Below are 26791 nucleotides of genomic sequence, written 5' to 3'. Positions count from 1 at the left end.
GTTTGTCTATCTCATCATTTAAAGCAAAAAATAAACAGTTCCTAACGATTAACACATTTATTTTAGGTCTAAAACTGGAATTTTCACTTCAACATTCGAAATGTAAACAAACGCTTTGTTTACATAGCGAAGAGTTGTAATCTCTGTAACTCACTTATAACTCATCAAATGACACTCAAATTTTGATTGCCTATTTAAAATGCCTTACTAAAGCATTGTAAACATTAAAATCGAAAAAATAATTTTTGAACAAAATCGTGACCATGCCCCTTTAAGGCTTGGGAGAATTACAATATTAAACCAGGTGATTGTATAACAATAGCCAGGTGATTGATTACAATTACAAGGTGATTGATTACAATAACCAGGTGAATGGATTACAATAACCAGGTGATTGGATTACAATAACCAGGTAATTGGATTACAATAACCAGGTGAATGGATTACAATAACCAGGTGATTGGATTACAATAACCAGGTAGTTGGATTACAATAACTAGACGACTGGATTACAATAACCTGGTAATTGGATTACAATAACCAGGTGATTGGATTACAATAACCAGGTGATTGGATTACAATAATCAGGTGATTGGATTACAATTACCAGGCGATTGGATTAAAATAACCAGACGACCGGTTTTCCCGCCCCGTTTATCGATTGATCGAAACCTACAGCGACCTAAGAAAACTCACGGACTGCACGAAATAATCATGATGTCAGACTCAAATTACTAATGGATACGATTTGGCTGTTTCTTTTAGCTAACGTACTGGTCTACATTAACAGTTAATTTAACTTACTTTTTACAATCAAAAAATATTTTGTTAAAAGAAAGATTTAATATAAATAGTAAAAAGCTTTCTTCGGTGATTCAGTCGGGTTATGATGGTAAAGCGGTAACTGCAGAAAAAATAACATAACCCTCTATTGGGGGTTTTGTATTTTTTCTGGAAAGTCGCCATTTTCATATCCCGCATGAATCACAGAAAAAAAAACTCCGTTTTATTGTTTAACAAATAAACTCAATGTGTATTTATTTTGCATGCCAAAGAATATTTATTAAATATCTATAAACAAATTGAAAATCTTTAAATTATTACCTCTACATTCCCAAATACAAGTTTAAATTTAAGCTTAACTGGCAAAAAATTATATAATTTTGGGAGATATCCTTGAACTTATAGCTCAAACCACTATCTCCCAGTGGAGAATGGGAGATGGCAAAATATTCCTTTAAACCAAATAGTATGTAAACTCTGTAATTCAGGTCAAATTGCTGACGAATTCCATTATACATGTATTCTTAAATGTTAAGAGTTGTTAACGTTAAGACATATGTACATGTTAATATCTTGATGACAAATTCTTTTCAGCACCACAAATACTATGAAGTGTTGTGAACATATGTCTCGTACTAAAGTTACAAATCTGGAAAAAAATTATGTTATTTGATTATCAAAATAATCTAATATATTAGTCCTATTTTCATTGTATATATTGTAACTATATTTATTCTCATTAACTATTTATTGACTACCAATCTATACATTTATAAAATGTACCTCTGACTTGTGAACTGTATATACTGATTGACCTCATGTACCATTTCATGGTTTGAATGAAATGATTTGAATAAAATGATTACAGAAAAAATGTTTCACTTGTGCTTGGGTAGAAGGTTCCTTTTGGGATATGATTCTTAAAATATTATATAACTCAGTTGCTAATACGATAATTGAAAACAATAATATTCAAGTGTTGTATTATTCCAACAATTTAGAAAAAAAGACAAGAAATAATTATTTTTTTCTCCAAATATTCCAAATATTAATAATGTAATGCTTACCTTCATGCAACATTTTTTCGTTTCTTGTCAACTAGGTTCTTTGTGCGGGTTGTATGAGTTGATCAGGGTATTAAAAGCATGATTGAGCACGGACAGATAACCATGGTGGATGATAGTGTGTGCACCCAGGTTTTCAGCAAAATGTTCTCGTTATATAGGTAGCGTATAATAGTGTTTGCTCATGGAGAAATGTGTAATTATGTCCAGTGATGAGCCTACTATTTAACTGGTACATGTAGGCATAAAACTGGTCAGATGAAGACACAAGAAAAATAAATCACAATCAATGGTATTTAAAAAAAAACCTGGAAAACCAATGACATTTCAATGGAGTTACAATGGAAAAAAACAAGTTATTTTATCTAAGGGTTCAAAAGATTTAAATTATATGTGTTCGGGTATGTGTTAACATGTTTGTTCAAGGAGGGCCGGGGGGGGGGGGGGGTGTTGGATCTATCCAAGTCTGAGGGTTATATATCACAACTCTTCTTGGCAGGTATCAAGGACCTTACTTTAACTCTGCAGTTTGAAATATTGAAAAAAAAATCAAACAAAATGACAACATCAATACTCTCCGTTTACAGCAAAATGATAATATATACCAGTGGGGCTGACGCACACCAACCTGTAACAAACCAAAGTTAATAAAGCAAACACTTTCACATTGATAAGAAGTCTAAGGGCCTTAACAGTCACCTGAGTATGATTCAACCATGTAAGGCATCTGCAGAATGGCAACATATAATAATTAGATATTTACAACTACGGAGTATTTAATTTTTAACCCTATTTCTTTAGAAATCCGATTGCAATTCACAACTGTATAAAAAAATACGGGACTGAAATCTACACAATCCAGTTCTGACCAGTTTATTGATCGGTCAAAGCATTCAGCAACCTAGAATTTCACTGACTTCATGAAATTACGTCAGACTCAAATTCCCATACATAAAAGAACGACATTTATTTCTCTATCCAACCTACTGTTATACATGTACCTAACATTAGTTTAGTTACTTTTACTTACTCTTTACGGTTAATTCATTAATTAGTTAAAAGAAAGTTGTAAGAGTAAACAATAAAACATTTTCTCTAATATTTGATGGGGGCTATGAAGGTAGCGATCGTCATACTTTTTTTGCAATATCACTATACCATCATACCCGCATGAACCACTAAAAAGTTTTTAATTGCAGGCATGTAGCACCGGGGCAGTCCCCCCCCCCCCCCCCCCCCCCACTTTTTTGAATTTTTATAATATTGAATTATAAGCGGAGTTGCCCCCCCCCCCCAACTTTTTTGGGGAGCATATAAGAAATGGAAGAGAAAATAAGGAAATCAAGAGTGAAATTGAAGTTAAAACGAATACTACCCCCCCCCCCCCTTCCGGATAAAAGATGATGTATTATAAACTGAGAGAGTAACACGTTCGTTTTGATGAAAAAGCAAGATTCATATAAAAGTAACGAAGGGTCGAGAAAATAAATCATTTGGTATTCTGGTTTTCCAAATAAATGTTTAGTACTGGAGAATTATGACCAGCGAGAATTGCATAAATTGCATGAATTATGAACTGACCAGCAGGCATGTTAAAGTTATCGCATATCCTCTGATAAGATATACAGAAGAAAACTTCCATGTTCATCCCCTGACCATTTATGTAGACTATTATTGCTTTTAGATGTAAAGAAACAGTACAAGGATTTAAGACATCGCACATAAGTCATTTATTAAGTAAAACATATCAGACCACCCCACCACCCCCACCAAAAAAAAAACCCCAAAACCAAAACAAGCTAGCTACAAACCCACTTATCCTGACCCGGAATCATTTATTTCACTAATCTAGAAGATCGAACCCTCTTTGTTCATTATAACCATACATTTAGTGTCACCGCTAAATATATTATGTATAGAGGGGCTAAAAAACGATTTTAAGTAAAGATTTAATGCATGTACATTCAAATTTTTCCAACAGCGCCCCGCTCTATACATGTAACATCATAATTCCTGACTATAGGGACATAAACTTCACAATTTCTGTATTTTCAATTTTTTCAATTTAGTTTTTTCACTCAAACCATGAAAAAGTACATGAAGTCAATCGTTATAAACAGTTCAAAAGTCAAAGGTACATTTATAAATGAATAGATAAGTAGTAAATAAATAGTAAATATGTATACATATACAATGAATATAGGATGAAGTAGAATTATGTAGGACATATTATCATATCAGACTGTATATTTTGATAATGACTACAGTATTATATATTAGACTGTAAACTTGTAGTGAAGAAGAATTCTATAAATTGCATCAATTTTCGGAGTTTATACCCAAAATGTATGGCCCCTAGGGATGGTGTCAAAAATATCCCTATTCCTGTTTCCTACTAGCTGCCCTGCTTTAAATGCTAGACATAAAATGTGGTCAATATAACTCTAGTAATTTCAGAGAAGAAGCTGAAAATGTTCAAATTCACGACGCACAACAATGGACGAAAGCAGATAGCAACGTTTCACCTGAGTGACCCAGGTAAACTAAAATGGCATGCATAATTTGATTAAGCTATTGAGGATTACAAATAGAACATATACGCTCACAGACATCATCCACAGGTATAAATTTAATTTTGCATAAAGTTGTGTATGCATACAAGTTACTTTTCATCTGTTCAAAGTTCACCATGCATCTCTTGTTATGAACATCAACTGGAAGAATTTTCATCCTACCACGTCGCCTATAGATACATTAAACCAAAATTATATAACATAGACGTCGGAAGCACTTTGAAAGGGGGGATACTTAGGAAATAAAAAAAATTGACACGCTAAAAAGTTCTTCTCAAATATACTATTTGGACAATAAAATGGAAACTTGTATATGGAAACTTCCCAGGTAGTAGTTTATAGATTGTACGGTTGAGGGGGGGGGGGGGGGGGGCTGTAAAATTGACGTAAGATTATATACGGGGGGAAGTCTTTTTAAAAATCTTTAAAAAATCTCCATTCTTTATTACATGTAGGAACTCGATGCTTAAAGAGTGTTAAATTTTTTAAAAAAATGCTAAATTGTAGGGATATATTCATATTTTATTTATCAAAGCTGTTTGAATCGATATCGTTGCTCGTTTTAAAATATTTAGATGAATTGGGGCCATTGCGTTATGGTATCTTGGAACATGTATAAACCAAACTAGTGGCTACATATATCAGGATTATAGAGCAAGAGTGCAATAGATATATGCAAACTTGAAAGTGATGCAAGCGCGGATCTAGAGGTTTGTGTGGTGGGGTGCGTTTCGCGGGGTGGGGGGGGGGGGTGGGTGGGTCCGGTACCAGTAAATTCAAAATTTTCCGATATGATAAAATTCTTATCGAAAATTTATATGTCTCAGACTCCCCCCCCCCCCCAGTCTTAAGAATTTCATGTAGGTTTGTCTGTTAAAAAAAAAAAAAGACGTCACGCTATATTAAAAAAATATTCGTATATTGTTTATTATAAATCATTCATGAACACTACACTAATTTCTCTGAAGATTCATTCCTTTACATACAAGTTATAACAAGATTCAGACATTTAACAATCATAAGGTGATTACAAATATATACATGTACTTATACCAAATAAATAACTAATATTAAATCACGAATTAGAATAAACAAAGTAACACCTGTCCAATCTAGCACCTTGCTAACCCGAAATACTTTATATTCTGAATGAAAAAAGTCATTGGCTTAATTTGTTATTTTAATTATGCATATTAGTATTGTTGTATTTAGATATTTGTACCCTTTTGCAAACTAGTGTAATGTAAACTGAAACGGTGTAATGACTTTCGTGTATTTTTTCAAAATTTTATACTGTCAAAAATTACAAATGACACATTTTCAAAGGATTTGAAAATATGACTGTTAATAGAAATCAAATAAAATCATTTCCTAATTTAGGAAACCTGAAAACCTTATAATAAAAAAATACACTCTGATCAACGCTACAGAAAAGTCATTAGATATCACGGCCACTGGAAAAGCTTAAAGGTCCGCAGGGAATTCAGCGAGGGATTTCCTAATTTGATTTGCTATCCTTTGTATTTAGGGTGGAGTTTAAAAGGAGTTTCTAAACACGCTTTGGCTGTCGGCAGTTCTGTTGTATAATATTCATACATTAACATTTCCACCGAATCGGCGTGCGGGCCATCTTTCTTTAAGTAATATTCTCCATTCTGAAATGAAGAAACAAAACTTTTTCTTAGCATAGTTATGTGACAAGCAAACAGTTTATTAAAGACAGTACCTCTTTGTAACCGAAACATGAAAGTGTTCAGTTTAGCCTCGCTCATCTGGACATTTCAACTTCCGGACGAGTTTGAATGGGAACCAGTTCAAGAATTAAAATATAAGCAATAATTCATCTGGATATAATATTTTGCATGAAAAATTTTTAAACCAAAAAAAAAAGAAAAAAAAGAAAGCAAGCTTATCCGAAGGATAAACAAGGCGTAACGGTTACCATATACCTATATGTCTTCTAATGTTACGAAAGAATTTTCTGAAGTAACTATTTATCAAATAGTAACGTGTCAAGTCAATAATGCATTTATCTCCAATTTAATACAATATGATTATTATAATACCCGTTTTACTCGATTTATACTGACCTCATTAGTAATTTTATATTTCTTTGGCATATTTTCTGCATATACTACAAGCACCTGTTGAGATAGAAATACTAGTACAGCATAACGACTCAAACTTTAATAAAAAAAAAATCTGATGTAACAAGAGAACATTTTCTCTTGGTTTCAAAGTATAAGAATTAAACTACAGTGTATTGTTTTTTCACATTTAATCTAAATAAAAAATTCCAACCTGTCCGCCATCTGCTCCTGTCCTGACAAGGTACACGCCATCATCTCCTATGTTTCTTATAATCCTATTTAAAAAATAGAAACAACAACTCGGTGCATGAGTTATGTAAATGTCATGTCAAAAGTTTTCAATAATACTAAAGATATTTACTTCTTTGATGCATTATGAACACGTATGTAGAGTTCATTTGATATTTAGTTGACATTTCGGAATACTCTTACTCTTGTGCCTTGTCCTTGCCATCATAATAAATATTTTCCCAGTAGTCCTCACTATCCTCTTCATCGTCATCCTGCAATAAGCAACAATAAGGTACATGTATTATGTTTTTATTATACTTTCATGTTAAATACTGAAATCTGATTGATTTAGGACAAAGTTAATAATTCGTTCTATTACCCTCAGCGTTAGTAACACCCTTGGCAACGGGCAACACTATATAAATAGTGCCTGTTTGGGAGGATAACCAGGGTTGGCAAAAAAGCGGGAAATACTCATATTTCCCAGGACGGTGGGAAATACTGGTAATTCCCAGGAATTACTGGTATTTCCCGGGAAATACTGGGAAATAAAGTAAAACTACATATTAAAGTACTTCATACTCAGTCTAAATCAAATCTGTAGGGATGTAGACAATAGTACACCTTGTCAGCAATGACATTTTATAATTGTCTTTGATTTTATCAAGTTTTGACTGACCAGTAATATATCGGTTATCTTCTTATAAATACTCTAAACATGGTTCATTCATACACCATTGTTATTCATTTTTAAGACTTAAGTCAGGTACATGTATAGGTGCATCTATACAGTTATCATAAACATGATATCAAAAGATCTGTTTTCTAGTTATTTGATGTATGTGAAAATTGGCCAAATTATGAAAATTAAAGTGTGACTGTGTCTTTACCTCAGTATGCAACACACCCAAGAAGAAGCCAATTAGCCCCACTCATAGTATATATCTCCCCAAAACAGGAACACAAAACTGTCAAGTGTCAATTATTTATGAAAACAACATGTGTGATTATTTAATTGTTACTTGTAACACCTACAGTAATTATAACAGTTTATTTTGTGCTTTGAATTATAAATCAGTAAAACACAAAACTTGGGGTTCAAAAAGCTGGACTAAAATTTGTACTCTAGCAGCTATAGAAGTCTTTGGGAATAGGTGATCTGGTAAATTTACGATTCATAAACTGACAGTGAAATGGCAAAGTATGCTAAATTGTGTTTTCATGCTTATTGTTAATATCTTATATATCCCAAACATACGTTTTACATTGAACAAATTAAAGAAATTAATATTAAAAATTTGTATTTCCCAGTTAGAGAAAATCAGTAGTATTTACCGGGACGGGAAATACCGGTATTTACCACCGGTAATTCCCAGCACTGGTATTTCCCGGCCAACCCTGGATAACAGTTGAAATTGACACCCCGAGGAAACCATTGTCAACCGACGCGTGAATTCTACAGCGAACCGTACGCGCATAATTTTCGCGCAGGTAACAATTTGTGTTGTTATACTTTCATGTTAAATACTGAAATCTGATTGGTTAAGACGCAGTTCATAATCCTTTCTATTACCCTCAGCGTTAGCAACGCACTTAGCAACGGGTAACATTAAAAAATGTTACATGCGCGAATGTAATTATGCGCGTACGGTTCGCTGTAGAATTCACGTTATTCCTATATAAAAGCAGTAAAATTTTCCTAAAAATTAAGACATTCAGTATAACAACGTCGGTTGACAATGGTTTTCGAGGGGTGTCAATTTCAACTGTTATCCTCCCAAACAGGCACTATTTATATAATGTTACCCGTTGCTAAGTGCGTTGCTAACGCTGAGGGTAATATAACGGATTGTGAACTGCGTCTTAACCAATCAGATTTCAGTATTTAACTTGAAAGTATAACAAAACAAATTGTTACATGCACGTACGGTTCGCCGTGGAATTCATGATTTTACAAAGACGAGATGAACTCTTGATAAGGACATACATGTACATTGTAATAAGGAAGTAATTGGGGATACATAACCATTTAATCGTTTTATAAATTATTTTTCTTAACAATCATTTAAAAACTAGGAAAGAGTTAACAATGATCTAGGCTCTGTTTCTTTAAGTACGTTCTTCATTACACATAAAAAAATAATGTACAAGAATTCAAATTTAAGGCAAATATAATTATCACTGTGATAAGAGAGATAACTCCAAGAAAAAAGCCTTTTGATAAATCGCCCGATTAAAGAGCGATTTCTGTCAAAGTTTTACCACAGATGCTGAAATTATACGGAATTTGTTTGCATTTCTTTCATTATATAAAATATAAATATAATGTATGTGAGTATACATAGAGATGCTGCACTGAAGTGCAGAAACAAACTGTCAGTTACATACCTCATCTACAACGGTTTCCGCCATCTTCCTCGCAGTGAACGGACTCTGTTCTTTATCCTTAGATCCTCTTTTACCACGTGAATGACTACAAAATGCCAATATTACATTGTAATTATGTTAACAGCGTTTAAGTCTAGATTAATTAAGAATTTTTACTATATTAAATGCTCTTCACTATAATGCTAAACAGAGACAATTCAATTTCAAATTAAATTTCAGTACCAAGTGAGACTGACAGTTGCGTTAAGTTTTCATCAATTTTAGTCAAAATTTCGAACAACATTCTAAGATATAACTGTTCACAATCATTAAAAAATACATACAACACACGTAAAATCCACTCACAAACCTACCTATTTGAAAGAGCTTCTGTTAATTCTTTCTGCAAGAAAAAAATAAACGTATGTAAGATAATCATAATGTGTATCAAATTTGATACATGGTTCAAATCCAAATATATTAATATAATGTCGGCAAACGCATGAAAAATTGTGATAATTAAGTGCATTTTCCTATTTGACAACTATGACATTTATTTACGACATACGTGAACTTTCGCCACCGCATCCTCAGATTGTCTCCTCGGCCTTTGTCCATTCCTGTGTTCATTTTCTGCATGGAAAAATGACGATAAAACGAAGTAAATGTTTGTATGCTTGTTTTTTGTGTATAAGTTCATACAATCTGAATTACTACATGTTGTGTTATTCATCTAGATGCTACTGATGTACATTAAAAGATTTTTTGATTATGAGTCCAACATCCATACATCTATTTCTGAAAACTTTTTTACAACCACGTGACCACATTGTACCTTTGGCGGGTTTGGCCGAGACGTCCCTTCCGGTTTGCCTGGGTGGTACTGAGGGTATGTCGGTAGTGGGAAGTGCCGGTTTATTGGCGTCCTCGCCGGGGAGTGGGGCCGGGGGTCGCTCCTTGTATGCATCCTTGTTCGGTATCCGGCGCGGGGGTGGAGGGGCGGGGACCGATATATCCTCGTCATCGGATACTAAGCAATAGAATCCAAAATGATATTTAATTTGAAATTCAACTGGTATTAGTAAAAGTATATTTTATAATTCATGTAGAACGCGGACTAAGTAATTACAATTAATTTTGACTAAATTATTATCTTATTAAAGTTACAGTAGTTGAAAATGTCGTAATAACATGGACAGTTAAAACAGTCACTATAGTGACATTGAAACAGTTTCAGTAATTACCTTCTTACAGTAACTCTGATAACCTTGTAACAGTTTCAGTAATTACCTTACAACAGTTTCAGTCAGGCTTGGAGCGAATTACATTGTAAAGTAATGCATTACATTACCATTACTTCATGAATTTGGGCATTAAATTACTATTACCATTACTTGATTTTCTTGAAGTAATGCATTACATGAGTAAAGTAATGCATTACCATTACCATTACTTTTTTTTTAAAGTAAAGCTATGAAAGAGTTTTTGCAAATGTTTCAAATATAAAACACTCTTTAACATATCTTCAGGTTCATGCTCAGTATCAGGTTCAAATTCAATGACTACATGTATACAAGAGTCATTCTTTATTTGCTCAATATATAATTATATTGTGGCATTATGAACATTAAATAAGTTAAATATATATAGATATTTATATATTTATAGACATTTGCCATGATACAATGTCAGATACGAAATAGAGACACAGAATTACATGCATAACAAAAAACAATTTATGGAATAAAGTTGCGGTTATTAAAAGCTGAATAGAGATATTTCCCCAGATGACACAAATCTTTATAATTTTGGACACTTAAGTGTATAAGTTTATAATTAAACATGATTTTTCCAAGTTATATTTTTTAATATTCTTAAATCGTATTTCTTTCTACTGAGGACAACTCAAGACAATAGATTGCTGTTGCACTTTATGATCGAAGTTTCAAAGGGTTCATCTTTTAACCGCATCCTGTTAGTTTGAAAATCTTCCCAGCTATACTAAATAAATGTTTTACAAGAACAGTCGAAGCTTGGACCGAAAAATACTGTTTGACGATCTTTATCTTAGGATGTATTAAGTGCAATAATAGAAAAAATGTAATAAATAATAAATAAATAATGCAAAGTAATGCCATGTAATGCTAGCATTACACTAGATTTTGGAAAGTAATGAATTACATTACCATTACTTGTAATGCTAATTTTGTGGCATTACACATTACTAGCATTACTTTGAAAAAATGTAATGCATTGCAATGCATTACCATTACATTTAGCATTACCCCAAGCCTGGTTTCAGTTATTATCTTGTAACAGTTACAATAATAACATTTTCAGTAATATCTTAAAAAGTTTCAGTAAATATCTTGTAACAGTTACTCTGACGACCTTGTAACTGTTTCAGTAATTACCTTACAACAGTTTCATTAATTATCTTGTAACAGTTACAAAAATAACATTGTAACAGTTTAAGTAATTACCTTACAATAGTTTCAGTAATTATCTTGTAACCGTTACAAAAATAACAGTTTCAGTAATCACCTTAGAAGATTTTCAGTAATTATCTTGTAACAATTACCCTAATGACGTTTTAACATTCATGTCACGTCCTTATTGTAACTTCACCACATTAACTTACACTAAATACTTTCATATTTGATAACTAGTAACATTCGCCAATATAAAAGATTGTATAATAAATGATATGTTATTGGAACAAACAGTCTCTGTTATGCCATTGTAAATTTAGTGTAATGTTCTTGTTACATTCACAGCCATAAATTAAATTGTAAAATTAAATGCAATCATCATGACCTTGCAACATAAACTGTATTTTTTCTCTCATTCACTGTAATAAACTTAAATATTCACCTCAGCAAAAGTTTTAAAATGCTTCATAAAACAAATTTTTATCCAAAAATATATGACCTGATTTTTGGAGTTCAAAAATCATGATTAATTTCTGTAATTAGCAAATTGCGCTTCGATGAAATATCGTATCAGCTACCAAAATAAGCGTGTAGGTTTAAGATATCTTTAAATGTTATATTATTATTTTTATGTAAATAAACTACTATTTTTCAATTGTCTCACCATCATCCTTTCCCTTTAATTTAAATTTGAGTGCGTAGTCACTCGTGACTTTGAAGGCATTAGTGTCACCATAGATGTCAGTTTCAATTTCTTGATACGTCATCGATTTGTCGTCCTCTTCCGCGGCCGCCTGTTTCCCGGCTCTCCTGAAGACAGGAAACTCAAATTGTTTTACTTCTTTCATAATTTGTTTCATAAGACACAATGAATCAAAATAAAACAAGTGTTTTAAGCCGCGATTAAGACTAATTTATTTAAAGCCCCTCCCCTTTTCTTTAGGAAATTTGCTGCGACCTTTCAGTTGGATCCATATGTCACATATAACATTTAAAAACTTACTTATACGTGTAATAGTAGTTATCTGACTTCTGGCCATTAGCTTTGACTAGCTGACTTTTAATATGCTTCATCCATTCCTGAAAATAAAAAAAAATAATTAAGAAATAATTGATTTATTTCACTATTTAATGGCAAGCAATCCGAAATGTAGCAAATGCATCAATATTCGAATACATGTTGGTACGTTTTAAAATCTATATTTACATTTTTCTAGTGTCTATGTCTGCGATAAAAATTTGTCTTTAATTTTCAATAATTACATAATTGAAACATTGCTTAAAACCTTTACACCGCGTGGTAATTAATACACTCGAAAACCAGCATTCACTAATGGGACACAAAAATTGTTTAAATGATAAAAATATAATGTAAAAATGTCAGCAAATTTAATTCTACGTACAATGGTATATTTTGCGTTAGTTTAAAGTACAATTGGACACATGCTGATTTCCCGTATTCAGAAAAAAAACCTCACGTGATGTGGCAACCTAAAAAGCGTATGTTGGTGACTGGCCAATGCACATGCGCATGTCTATGCGCATGAAATGTGCCAACTTTCTTAACAATTTGGCCTAATGAAGCACAACACTCAGTTACTACCAAGAATAAATATAGAACATCCAATCAAAAATGCCATTGAATTTATTAGAAAGATCCATTTTTAAAGTTTATCATTATGACCAAAACACAATCTAAGGTTTCCTGAACATTGTAAAAAACTGTTTGATGCGGCGTGTAAAGGTTGACTTAGCGGTCATCATATTTAGCGAATTTTTCGCTACTTTTAGACTGCTGATACATATAATCATGCATGATTAAAAATATTTAGAAGTCTAATTACTTATTAATCAAATGCCATTCAATTGGTAAGGAAGATTGCTAATAAATTTGGAGGCATGAATTTAATTGAGCAAATTTATGAACTTTTACAGTTCGTTTTACAGTAAAGAAAGTAAAGCATTTCCAAACCGATAAAATCACCCAATTTTGCAATATATCTAATGCAGTTCAGTAAACGCAGGTTGTATAATGTTTTTTTTCCTATTTTGTTTGATTTTTGTTTGGTTTGTTATGGTGTTTGGTTTTTTTTTCGTTTGTTTTGTTTTGATTTTGTTTTGTTTCTTTTTGTTTTGTTTTTTTTATTTGTTTTTTTTTCTTTCTTTTTAGAGAGAGAGAGAGAGAGAGAGAGAGAGAGAGAGAGAGAGAGAGAGAGAGAGAGAGAGAGAGAGACTTGCCTTCATTTCTTTCTCAGATCCAGCAGCAAAGAAGTAGGTTTTATAATTTGGTGAGGCATGGACAACCTTAAAGGCAAAGGGGGCCACCTTGGGGGAAACCTTTTCCTGTGCTCTACTGACCCTGAAGAAAAGGTGGCAGTTTAAAATTGGGAATATTTATGGTGATAAGCGGTTTGTTGAAATTTAATTTTATAGATAGATTTGTTAACTTATAAACTGTTAGTCAACATGTAATCATTTCAGAGTTTTACAAGTAAATACACATGTAAACGATAACATGAAATTTCAAAGGGTTATGTACATGTATATAGCGGGCAGTCGCTGAACACACAATAAGTGTGGACAATATAAAAATAACTTTCAAATTGATATATACCGGTATATGATTTTTATCAACCAACGAGGCCACAGAGGCAAATACATGTAGGTTATTAAGCATAGTAGTTACAAATTACAAGTAAAAATCTTAAAAGTTGTATTAAATACTTCTACCAGTTGTACATGAATATTAGTTCATCAAATGTGAATAACTTACGAATTACACTAGTAATAAATTACAGACAACATACGATTTAGATTCTTTACTGTACTTACGTATTGTAGCCATACAGTGTGAATTTCCCGGCAGGACGGGTGCTGTATTCATTTTTAAAGTAATAAATACATCCTCCGCTTAGCACCATGTAAATCTGAGGCCCTGCGTAATCGCAATGCAATATTGAAAAAGAAAACACAATAAAGATTTTTTTTCAGATTTGAGCCACACTAAATTGGACATTTTTTTGCTGTGGTTGGATATGTTAAGAATTTTACTCATAAAAGATATATACACTGTATAGTTTAACAGCAGACAAAAGCACGCATTGTGCACAGTGTGGTAGCTAGTATAATTGTTGTTCAAGGATGCAATGATTATGTTTTAAACATTTCATTGAGAGTTCTAATTACATTGTGGAAACCATGTGGAAAAGGAAGTAATTTGAATTGTACCCGTATTAAGTAAATGAAAGAAATAATAAACATCCTTGAAAATGCTTAAATTTTCCTTAATTTTCTGCAGCAATCTGTGTATGTTCACGTAACTACAAACACGTGTTTACAATACCTTATACTTATGCCAGAGGATATACGTAACTATGAAACTCAAGACAGGATGACATTTTACTGGTATAAGGTTTATTATCCAACCCCCCCCCCCCAATCTCCATTCCATAGGTATTCCCTTTTCTTGGTTGTCAATAATTAACTTAAAAAACGGCGTGCTAGCCTTAGGATCTAAGACAACGCAAGACATTTTAAAGATTATTAACCCCCCTCCCCCCCCACCCCCCAAAAAAAAGAAAGAAAGAAAAAGTCTGAATGTATCCTGATATCCTAAGTACTGTTAAGATATCTTAACCCTAACAGCAAACTGTGTATGTTCACGTAACTACAAACACGTGTTTACAATACCTTACTTGTGCCAGAGGATATACGTAACTATATGAAACTCGAGACAGGTTGACATTTTACTGGTATAAGGTTTATTATCTACCCCCCCCCCCTCCCTCCATCTCCATTCCATAGGTATTCCTTTTTCTTGATTGTCAATAATAAACTTAAAAAACGGCGGTATGCATATTTATTTATGTGCTAGCCTTAGGGTGCATTTACATAAGACATCTTAAAGATTGTTATACCCCCAAAGAAAGAAAGAAAGAAAGAAAGAAAGAAAGAAAGAAAGAAAGAAAGAAAGAAAGAAAGAAAGAAGAAAAAGTCCTGAATTTATCCTGATATCCTGAGTACTGTTAAGATATCTTAACCCTAACCCTGCAACATTAACTGTATTGAATATAATGTACATCAAATTGCTATGCCTTACTCAGGTGACCGTTAAAGCCCATGGGCCTCTGAAACTCTCTAATTACATACCGTAAGCTTACGCAATGTTATTGTACCAATCGCTTTGTTACACTGCACTGAGTCTTACTATGACAAGAACTCTTAGTACTGTACATAACATGGTACTAGTACTAGTACTAGTACATAACATAGCATGCTCTTGTATAACACAGATGTAGTGTAACTTTTATCAAGTACTAATTGAAGTGGATATTACACTTACAGCGGAATTTGCCAACTCTGTTGATAAAGCTCTGCTTCCTCAGCCAGCCGCAGTGACTGTAATCTTCTTGTAGCAGATCCTGACAACCTGCAGACAGAAGCAGATAGCTTGTAACAATATCCCAGAACGATATCTTTTAACAGTCAATATTTCATAAGAATATCTCAAGCAATATCTACTAGTAGTATGTATATAACGCAACGATATCACACAACGATATCTCTAAGAATGTTTTGTAACAATATCCGGTAACAATTTATGATATCTCAAGAAAATATCTTGTAACGATATATTGTAACGATATATCGATACACTATACAGATATTGACAGCAGCTGGTTTTTTTTACCCGATATCGGACCAGAGACCGAGAACAACACATCCGTTCCTGGGTCGAGCAAAACAGTTGTTTACAGGGGCTATAGTTTATTACATAGATAAAAGAAATCAGTAATAAAGTTATGAAATGTAAATTTCCCTCGATAAAAGTAAATGCAGAGAATAAACCCGACGAAAATGATAGTTTTCTTATCAGTATCGTATTAATAACAAATTAATATTAGGACCTCTAATTACTGGAGATTTCCATTCAATTCCCGCGCTTTTTCGAGATGTTGTATTGTAACATGTATATATGTTTCTTATCATGGACAATTGTTGTTACTAGTCGTCTGCTACTGATATTCAGTAATCGGTTTACACGGCGTTAAACAAGAATGTATTATAATAGATAGGTTATATACAGTCATCGCACTTTCGGGGAAACGAGTGATAAATATAGATATAATGTTGATAAATATAATGATCACCAAAATGACCTTTTAAAAAAAATTTGAAACTAACATCCTTAATGTACGTAGGAACAAAAAAGAAGTACAGCAAGAAAAGTACTGATTCAATGGGAAACATAGACTCTGTTTAAGTATTTGGAGGAAGAGGAAGAAAGACAGGACCAAACAAACGTCTATTGATGAATCAGAACCATCGGATGTTGGAAGAAAACTGTTTCTTGGAAGAGCATGATTAAGAGAGGCCCATGGGCCGTATTGCTCATCTCCCCAACAATTGCAATTTATCTCTCGAAATAGTGTGATTATTTTAATACACGCTGGGCAATGAAATTAAATACATGTATATCCAAAATGAATGCATCGCATAATTTCATTCGTAAAAATGCAAGAAATATTAGTTCTTTGAATTTTATATTAGCTCGAATATTAAACGATGAAACAAATTTAAGTCAAATTTAAAAATATCATATCTTAAGTATTTGTTTTAATAAAGAAATCAAAGTCTATCATATTCCACACATCGGCGTTTGCTTATCTAGAATTTTTTTTTTTTTTTTTTTTTTTTTTTTTACAAAATTGCACTCCTTTTCAAATATTATTCTCTTGACGACAGATACAGGTTTTCCTTTGAGCAAACATAAAAACATAAAAGAAGTTACCGCAAAATACAGTTATAGCGAGGGGCCGGGGACGGTCGATTATTACTTATATCCGGTCGGTTTATTATACAACTTTAGGATAAGGGAGATAACCTGATATCGGTCTGAGTGTGAATTTGTTATAACGTCTTTGTTGTTGTCATGTTTTAATTAATCATCGCAATTAATAAAAAAGACGCTTTGCATCAAGTGAAGTTCAACGTTCAACAGACCAAGTGGTTGGAAAGAACAAACTTACCGGGTACATGTAAAAGATTAAAAATTGGAAATAAAAATAAAAAACAAAACGTGTTTCTCTGTGAAAAGTTGGTTTTTATGTTTACCTTTGCACTAGTGGTATTCATAGAAACACTTGCAATTTGCATGAATATATAGCCAGGTTTGCTTTCAGCAAAGCCTGACTAAAAACCATTCGCTTTCGGCTCAGGTGAGCTAAATCAATAACGAGACATTTATTTTGATTTGCAAGAATAATAAAATATAATTATTAAATTTAAGAATTCACTTCTATTTCGTTGAGGATGTTCACTCGATAATGATTGAGGGTGGCCGGAGGGGGGGGGGACACGAAATTTGTAACAATTCAGCCATAACAAATTCTATAATGATTTCCCCGTGCATGTACAGGAATCAACGATTAAACATTATACAAGTGAGTCTTGAGGCAGTATATATATATGGCATGTGATTGGTGGAGTGAATCTGATAATTTTTTATACCATTATTTTTGTAAGAATAAAAAAAACTTACCGATATTATCTAACGGTTGAGGAATCTTATGTTCTGACATCTCTCGTCTTTTTTACATTCTTATTCTGCCTATAAAATAAATCATATAGGTATATAAGTACATGTATAGCTTTAGTAAACACCAAAAAAAAAACAAAAAAACACGTACAAGCAAATTAACAAAATTAATTAAACAATCACGAAAGAAATTCACAAACATCACGATAAAATCAAATACTGTCACAATAAGACAAACCAATCTAGTACTTCATATTTCCGTATTTTATTTTTCTACACTTCAAGGCGTGTATCTAATTTCAAAAGTATTGTTGAAATCAAGCACATGCAAAGCATGACGCCTCATCTTACAGTTAAAGAATATTGTCTATGGTGGGAGAGAGAGAGAGAGAGAGAGAGAGAGAGAGAGAGAGAGAGATAATATGATGATTCTACTTTATTATTATACGAAATCTCAGTTGGTGCTTTTATAAATACAATGAATTATTGTTTTTATTATTAGGTGAAAAGAAGAAGTTTATGTCAGAAGCCCACATCAGAAAAACAAATCGTAAATGATTTCATGGGCGTTTTTCGTCAGACACTGTGTCGAGATACTCACTATGTAACGAAAAAATAAATTAATTAGTTATGCAATGTTTTAGTTGCATATCACTCAAATGTAATAACAACGTACCCCTCTCTCTCTCTCTCTCTCTCTCTCTCTCTCTCTCTCTCTCTCTCTCTCTCTCTCTCTCTCTCTCTCTCTCTCTCTCTCTCTCTCTCTCTCTCTCTCACACATTTTTTCTCTGTCTGTCTCTCGTTCTCTCTCTCCATGGTAACAAACGATTATATATATTTCCTTGTATGTGCTTCTAGCAATTCATGAATGATTATGCTCATTCTATCTTCTCTCCGCCATAAACTGTACTTATGATTGTATACAGTCTCTACTTCACTATAAGGAAGTCTGATAAGTTAACGTCAATTCTCAGTGTAACAAACTAAAATTCGTTGTGTATAATTATAATTCCCCTTGGTTCACCTTTTCGGTTTATCCTTTGGAGAGCCCCTTGTTTTAATACTTTGACCCTTGGTTACCGTGGTAACATATCAATCCTGTGGGGAGCCCCTCGTTGATACCTTAAATAGTTGGTAAAAGTATGCACGGGTAGTACCCGGGAACATCAGCCGATAGACGTGGTCGTCATCCCGTCTAGTGCTCAGGGGCCTGTTTTAGAAAAACATCAGGTATTTAAACAACCCATTTTTGTACGTTTTAACCACACGTGTTTGAATAGGTTTTCGGTAGTATGTTTTTCTTTTTGTTTATTTTATTAGGGTCTTTTCTGCCTTGTTTTGCTGTAAATTTCCCCGTCCCTACAGAACGTCAATACCTGTCAGGGAAGGAGGGTTCCTGGGTGCTGAAATATTTCCAGCTCCTGTATTTATGAGTAGCCGTTTCCATTTTCATGGGATAATTTATAGAGACCGCTGTTCTACAGTGAGTGAGTGAACTACGGCGGCCCTTTCGACACATCTCTAAAACTACTTTTGAATTTATACCTGAGGGTGATCCTCGCAGTTTTACCAATTTATAATCGTCAATGCAGATACGTGCTTTAACTTAACATTGTGAAAGTTTGATATTTATATAATTTGTGTCATTTGAAAACTTATATTCTGTTTATTGAGTTTATTGAAAGAAACCTCCAATCAGCGTGGACGAGGCCATGGGTTATTTACATTTCCAAGGAAAACTTTCGTCTAATGAAGCCTCGATAGACCCGTGCAGCATGTGAACTTTCTACATGTACTTCAACTTAGTTCTGGTGGTTGCCGATATACCTAAACCTGACTGTAACCACGTGTTCAACTGAGGGTTCTTAAACACCACGTGCTCCGGAACCGGACTGACTATATAGACTTTTCCTTCATTTCATTATTTAATTTGTATATTTTTGTTTGTTTGGTTTTTTCTCGTTGAATTTTCTGTTTAATTTTATTTTATTTTGTTATTAAATATTTTGTTAAAAATTTCATATTTGTTCTGTTGATTTATGTAAGTTCATCAGGATGCATAATCACACATCCTCACACTCAGTTAATACAGAAATACAGAAGAGCCTCTTTGTCTATTTGGGAAATCCGTAACTATTACATGACAAAGTCAAACCAATTAAAACTAATGGAAATTCGAAACACTTTCACATCGAGAAATACAATTATACCAATTGACAAGAAACGCAAATAAGATAAAGCATTACAGCGGAAGTACTCAATCTCCTTCGCATATCATGCAGTTGTTTCGGACAACTTTAAAGCGAAATATTTGTGATATTAATAATACTTATTTCGAAATTAGGGCCTCATGGGGCGTGACATAAAGCAATTATAGTATACACGTATATTTACTAAATTTTCACTTGCACACACTTTAATGTTCTGTTACATGTAGTTTATGTCAGAAGTAGTTGAGAGCTGGATGGACGAACAAATGGATCAAATGGATGGATGGATGATGCACGAATGGATCAGATGGATAGATAGATGGATGGATGGATGGATGAACGAATGGATCAGATGGATAGATAAATGGATAGATGGATGATGGATGAATAGGTTATGAGTGGACCAATGCTTGCCACTATTAATAAATGGTTAATGAATAGTGAATACTTATTTATATCGTTATCATTTTTTTTTTGGGGGGGGGGTGGGGTGGCTAGGGAACATCTGTTGCTTTTAATGTCAAGCAAATCATCGACCTATATAGAAACCTCCAACTTCATCAAAGGGGCTTTTAATGACTCGGTTTGATTGGTCTGTATATATATCCTACCGGTATTTCTTCGAAAATGAAAAGGAATCGGAACATGAGATATTGTATAGACTTTTATAAACACTTCTTGTTATTATCAAGTACTCGAGGCATGCACATGTATAGCGCCATGTTAAAGATGTTTTAGCAACGCATTAGGCATGTTGACTTTATCTACATAGATAAGAGAAATAAATGGATTTCATTTTAAACTATGGAATGCATGGGGAGAGTAAAATACACGCACTTAATAATGAAAATACTTTAAATCAATGCTGTTTATATTTTATAAAAGTGCAATGATTTCAAACTCAATTTAATTGATGATCAATAATTTGACCATCAAAAGTGCTTGATCTTTGGCAGGAGAATGATATTTATGTGCCGGAATTATGAATATGAAGTTTAGGAAATTATTAAAAATTGTATTATCTATACAGATGTTTTTGGTGTTTTATTTTCTGTGAAGTGTGTTCATAATTCTAAGTACAAAGATAATGTTGTAGATAAATTTTACGACTGCATCTATGGGTATACATTAACATGACTAGTTCACATATTTCAATTATTCGACATTTTTTGCGTTCTTCATGTATTAATTAACCCCCCATACACATGCCGTAGTTCATCACATCATCCATATACATGTACACATCATCTAAACATGTACAAATCATCCATATATACATGTATACACTATCCATACATGTCCAAATCGTCCATACATGTACACATCATCCACACGCATGTCCACATCATCCATACACATGTACACATCACCAATACATGTACAAATCATCCATACATGACTAGTTCACATATTTCAATTATTCGACATTTTTTGCGTTCTTCATGTATTAATTAACCCCCCATACACATGCCGTAGTTCATCACATTATCCACATATATGTACACATCAACCACATACATGTACAAATCATCCATATATACATGTACACCCATCCATACATATACAAATCATCCATACATGTACAAATCATCCATACATGTACACATCATTCATACATGTACACATTATCCATACATGTACACATCATCTATACACATCACCCATACATGTACAAATCATCCATACATGTACACATCATCCATACATGAACATATCATCCATATACATGTACACATCATCCATACACATGTACACATCATCTATAAACATCACCCATGCATGTACAAATCATCCATATATACATGTACATCCATTCATACGTGTACAAATCGTCCATTTATACATGTGCATCCATCCATACATGTACAAATCATCCATACATGTACAAATCCATACATGTACATATCATCCATATACATGTACACCCATTCATACATGTACACATCATCCATACATGTACAAATCATCCATATATACATGTTCATCCATCCATATGTGTACAAATCATCCATATATACATGTTCATCCATCCATACGTGTACAAATCATCCATTTCCCCCTCTTTTTTTTTGGGGGGGGGGGTTAGTAGGAGGGTCCGAGTTTTTGTTATCGGGATTTGGATCCATCACCCCTATCACCGCGCTATATATCCAATCGTGATACTTCCCCATTTACAACAAGCACCAAACCCGTAAACATAATGAAATACATGTAATCTTCAATGCATGCATAATAATGATATCAGGCTTAATGCCTTATCGATACACAATCAACAAGACTGAGCAAATAACCATATCAATACAAATGCTGACAACTCCGATAAGGTCAACCGTTAATGCCGTGTGAGCAATGAGGCCCACGAGCCGCTTATACATGTATTTCTTAATATCATTATACTGTGATTTGGTTTGCGTTATGAAGAAGCATACCAAATTCATCGTCTCTTTTTTCATATATGCATATTATGTTTCATTATCATATACATTAATAAACTTTGTTCATATTAGGGTCACTCGTTATTTACTGTCCCGTCAATTTAATCGGGGAACTTCGTGATACTTCTAATTTGTTATATGTAAATTTAAAAATTAATGTTTGCTGCGAGAAAAAGTGTGGGGGGGGGGGGGGGGGGCTCCCTGGTGCTATGTGCCTGATACATGTAGATATGTCCAACTTTGCAGAAAAAGTGGGGGGGGGGGCGCTAAGAAGCTTCTTTCTTATTTTCTACTAAAATGACGAAAAATATCATGGTTTTTTAATTTCTGTTTGCCATATTTTTGTGGGAAAAGCCGTTGAGAAGCCTTAATTAGAGCAAAATTGAATTATCGTCGTCCTTTACAAAATGATCTGCTGTATATTCCTTAGAAGAGAAATCCTTCCTCTGACAAAATATAATGTTTTTTCAAGTCTTATTTATCATAAAGGTGTAAGGTATATGCAGACAAATGTTATGCAATTTGACGCCACATAACAAAATTACATCTTGTTCCTTTTATGCAACATTAATTTCGTGAAATCAGCTAACACTTTTTCACGGGTGCAATAAATATCGATATTTCTGACATACGGGCCCATTCGATCATTTATGTTGGTCATTTATTTTTAAATAGGTCAAGATGAAACATTTCACATGGAATGCATTTTTGATTAAGGTTATTTATATAATTTTTCAGTCCGCAATTAGCGTTTGTGCACTACATTAAGTGTTGATACATGTAACGTCAAATTGCTGATGCCATACACAGGGTAAAGATATAAACGATTTTCCGCTTTTTGAATACGCTACATTTATGAAAAAAATTGTAATAAATAAATAATATAATCATTATTATATTGATTAAAGATATGAAATATTTGAAATATGTAAGGACAGAAATCAAACGGCATCCAAACATTCTGAAAAGTTACAAAGACCCATTTTCTATTAATTCTGGCGATCATTTCATTTTGAAATTAAATACCGTTCAAATCTTCTGCACTATTTTTACTTTTTATAACTTGGCCTAGATACAAATTGAGTTTAAACTAAATTTTTAATGTGTCTTTATTCCCTGGCATATCATAGAGCATGTGGGTGACGGAGATAGGTTCATAAGTTATGATAGCACGTGTGATAAACGTCGTACTCAGAGGGCTTATTTGAAAAGTAATAAAAATATTTTTGTAAATAATTTTTTAAATAATAATGTTTCAGGTCATATTAAGTGATTGCAAATAACATAAACCACAAAAAATAATTTACAGAGAAAAGCGGGAGGTTTTCTGCTTATGGTGACGGAGTTTGGGTACTCGGGGATAGGGGAACTGATGTCACTAAATGCACTAGGGTAGATCAAAGGATCATGTATAGATCTATAATATGTTCACCTCAAAACATAAAAATTTCAAAGATAATCATGTAGTTAATTTATTCAAAATTTACTTGAAATTATAATCAATCCATATTGGTGCATAGTCGTCGGAACCGGGTGAGGGGCTGGGGTGGGTTTTTTGTTGTTGAAATTTTATACATAGCCTAACTATACCTTTTTGTTGCTTGTCAAGATATTTGATAAGTCTACCCCCCCCCCCCTTCTTTCAATTTGCTTCCGACGCCACTGCGGTGTAATCATCAGAGGATATGTATATTTCCACTCGCGCCCTTTATTCACTTTAATTGTCAAACTTATTTTTAAAAGTTTTTCAGACATTATTAGCAAGTTGCTATGACAGAAAAAAAACAATGGAATGTATACTGGAACATAAAGATATAAAATAAATAGAGAACAATTCTATGTACATATATATATGTACGTACATATGATATATACTGTATAAGTGTTTACTGTTTACAAATATCATTTACTTTTATAATAATGTATACATGCATAATCATAATAGGCAAATTCGCTAATCTTTCCTAAAATATAACGTAACTCCACCCGATCATCCGATCAGATTCGCTTTGTATACACATGTATTGTGAACTTTTAAAAGGCGGTAACGTTGGATGATTTCTGATATTATCACCATGTAAAATGTATATTTTACATGTTGATGTAAAATGTATATTTCATATGTTGATGTAAAATGTATATTTTACATGTTGCGAACATGACCCTCCTAAATTATTTACACGAATAAATCATTCAGTCAGAGAATATTTCTGTATCCCTAAGCTGACCATTGCCTTGGTTAACTACCATTTATTCACCAGCATCAATCCGCTAATATTGTTATGTGATTGCCATTAACTCTATATGTGGAGCTGAAACCATTGTTCTTCAATCCAGCCTTTTTATTTCCTAAAGCTACAATTGATTACTTTGATGTTCTTATTCTTTGTTACAGTTAAGGCGTTTGGTAAACATTAATTTACATTCTATCACATCACAGTCAGAAGTAAATTTTACGAGAAGAATTAAGAAGAGTAATACATGTACATGTTTATTTACCTTACAATCTCATAGTGGCAGCTCTGACATCGCAATTTTTATGTAACTAATTTTCTCCAACTTTAACAGAAATGCATTTATTTGCTTAAAACTGCTCAAGAGATACATAACTAAATAGCTTATTAAAAACAACAGGGGTCTGTAGGACATTTGTTATTTCAACTATAAAACATTCCATCTTCACTCTCCTAAGAAATATGATATGAATTTTTGCATGGAATCATATATTTTTTTGCCATCACGAAGATAAAATTAAGTACGTACTAAGTTGATATGTATAATTGTTATTTTATTTTTTCTCTCAAATATATATACAGATCCAATGAAAATGTAAAAATATTTGTAGTATTGTTCTGAGTTTATTTATGGAAATATGATATTGTGGAAACAAAAACTAAATATCCCGTTAGCGTGAATGAATTGCGCACGCGCAAGATTATAAAATCCAAAAAATACAGTTGATTTCCGGGATTTCTTGAGGAATTTTCATTGATTAATAATTAGCGAAGCTTAATTGAGAAAAAATAAAAACAAATTGGTAATCTTCATGTACCAATGATGTTAAAAATATATAAAACAAAAGACAGTACTATCGGTATTAAAGACCAAAAATTCGAGTCTATTATTTTAATATAGTAGTATAGATATATACTTCCAACCGCCGTCTTTAATGCTTATGAGATAGAAAGGGGTCCAAAGAAGTGTTGTTTAGTTGAGAGAGAAATTAAAATTAGTTAATGATAGATAAACTAATCTGAATCTTTCTAAACAATAACATCATTACAATATGATTACAATTTTCTATTATTATATTTTCATGTTTAATACTGAAATCTGATTGGTTTAGACGCAGTTAATAATTCGTTCTATTACCCTCAGCGTTAGCAACACACTTGGCAACGGGTAACACAACGAATTGTTACTTGTGCGTAAATTATGTGCGTACGGTTCGCCGTAGAATTCACTTCATTTCTATAAAAAAAGCAGTAAAATTTTCTTTTAAATTAAGACATTCAGTATAATAAAATAAATAGTGCTTGTTTGGAAGGGTAACTGTTGAAATTGACACCCCTCGAAAAACACTAATTAGTTTTGGGTTGAAATCCTACTGGTGACTCCTTCTATAATTTTGTTGTTGTTGACTTTTTTGTTTTTAAATGTTGACTTATAGAATACCGGTTTATTTTAATTTGCCGTTATTGATTTCTACCGTATGAACAATATTTTCTGTTTTTATTACTAGTTTATTAACATATACAATATAACTAGTTTATTAAGATAGACAATATAACTGAATTAAAATGTGTTTGCATTTCCGTTTCTAGTATAAATAGTAATCGTTTTACCTATCATTGCCATTTTTAGAAAGCTTGTGAGGTTTTTTAAAAGCCGGAATAGACAAATAAAATCTGAATTCTTCTTTATTCGAAGCAATTTATTACAGACCAAAACACGAAAGGAACTCTATTTCGGTGTTAAATACAGGTGAGGTTTGATTCAATAGCACAAGCTAGAACCCCCAGTGTCCATAGTGCTTGGATTAGCTGGTTAGTGACCCATACGCATATG

At 32.9% G+C, this 26791-nt stretch overlaps 1 protein-coding gene and 1 long non-coding RNA gene across 2 annotated transcripts; one reads left to right on the top strand and one right to left on the bottom strand.

The window, feature by feature from the left end:
- Window positions 1-5322: 5322 nt before the first annotated feature.
- On the bottom strand, window positions 5323-18230 carry LOC105319636 (SH3 domain-binding protein 2). The gene is made up of 14 exons (XM_066067911.1): window positions 18082-18230; window positions 15883-15969; window positions 14373-14475; window positions 13779-13899; window positions 12544-12620; window positions 12205-12350; window positions 9944-10138; window positions 9677-9741; window positions 9483-9511; window positions 9130-9214; window positions 6943-7013; window positions 6722-6785; window positions 6511-6564; window positions 5323-6075 (listed from the first exon to the last, which is right to left on the bottom strand). The coding sequence occupies exons 1-14, from the start codon at window positions 18119-18121 to the stop codon at window positions 5932-5934; spliced, it is 1281 nt and encodes a 426-aa protein (XP_065923983.1). The 5' UTR covers window positions 18122-18230; the 3' UTR covers window positions 5323-5931.
- Window positions 18231-19049: 819 nt separating this feature from the next.
- Window positions 19050-20097, top strand: LOC136270646 (uncharacterized). The gene is made up of 2 exons (XR_010708496.1): window positions 19050-19308; window positions 19399-20097. It is a non-coding gene; the product is annotated as an uncharacterized lncRNA (long non-coding RNA).
- Window positions 20098-26791: the final 6694 nt, after the last annotated feature.

This window comes from Magallana gigas, chromosome 8 (assembly GCF_963853765.1).
Source record: "Magallana gigas chromosome 8, xbMagGiga1.1, whole genome shotgun sequence".
NCBI lineage: Eukaryota > Metazoa > Mollusca > Bivalvia > Ostreida > Ostreidae > Magallana > Magallana gigas.
This window is presented reverse-complemented; position numbering and strand designations above follow the sequence as displayed.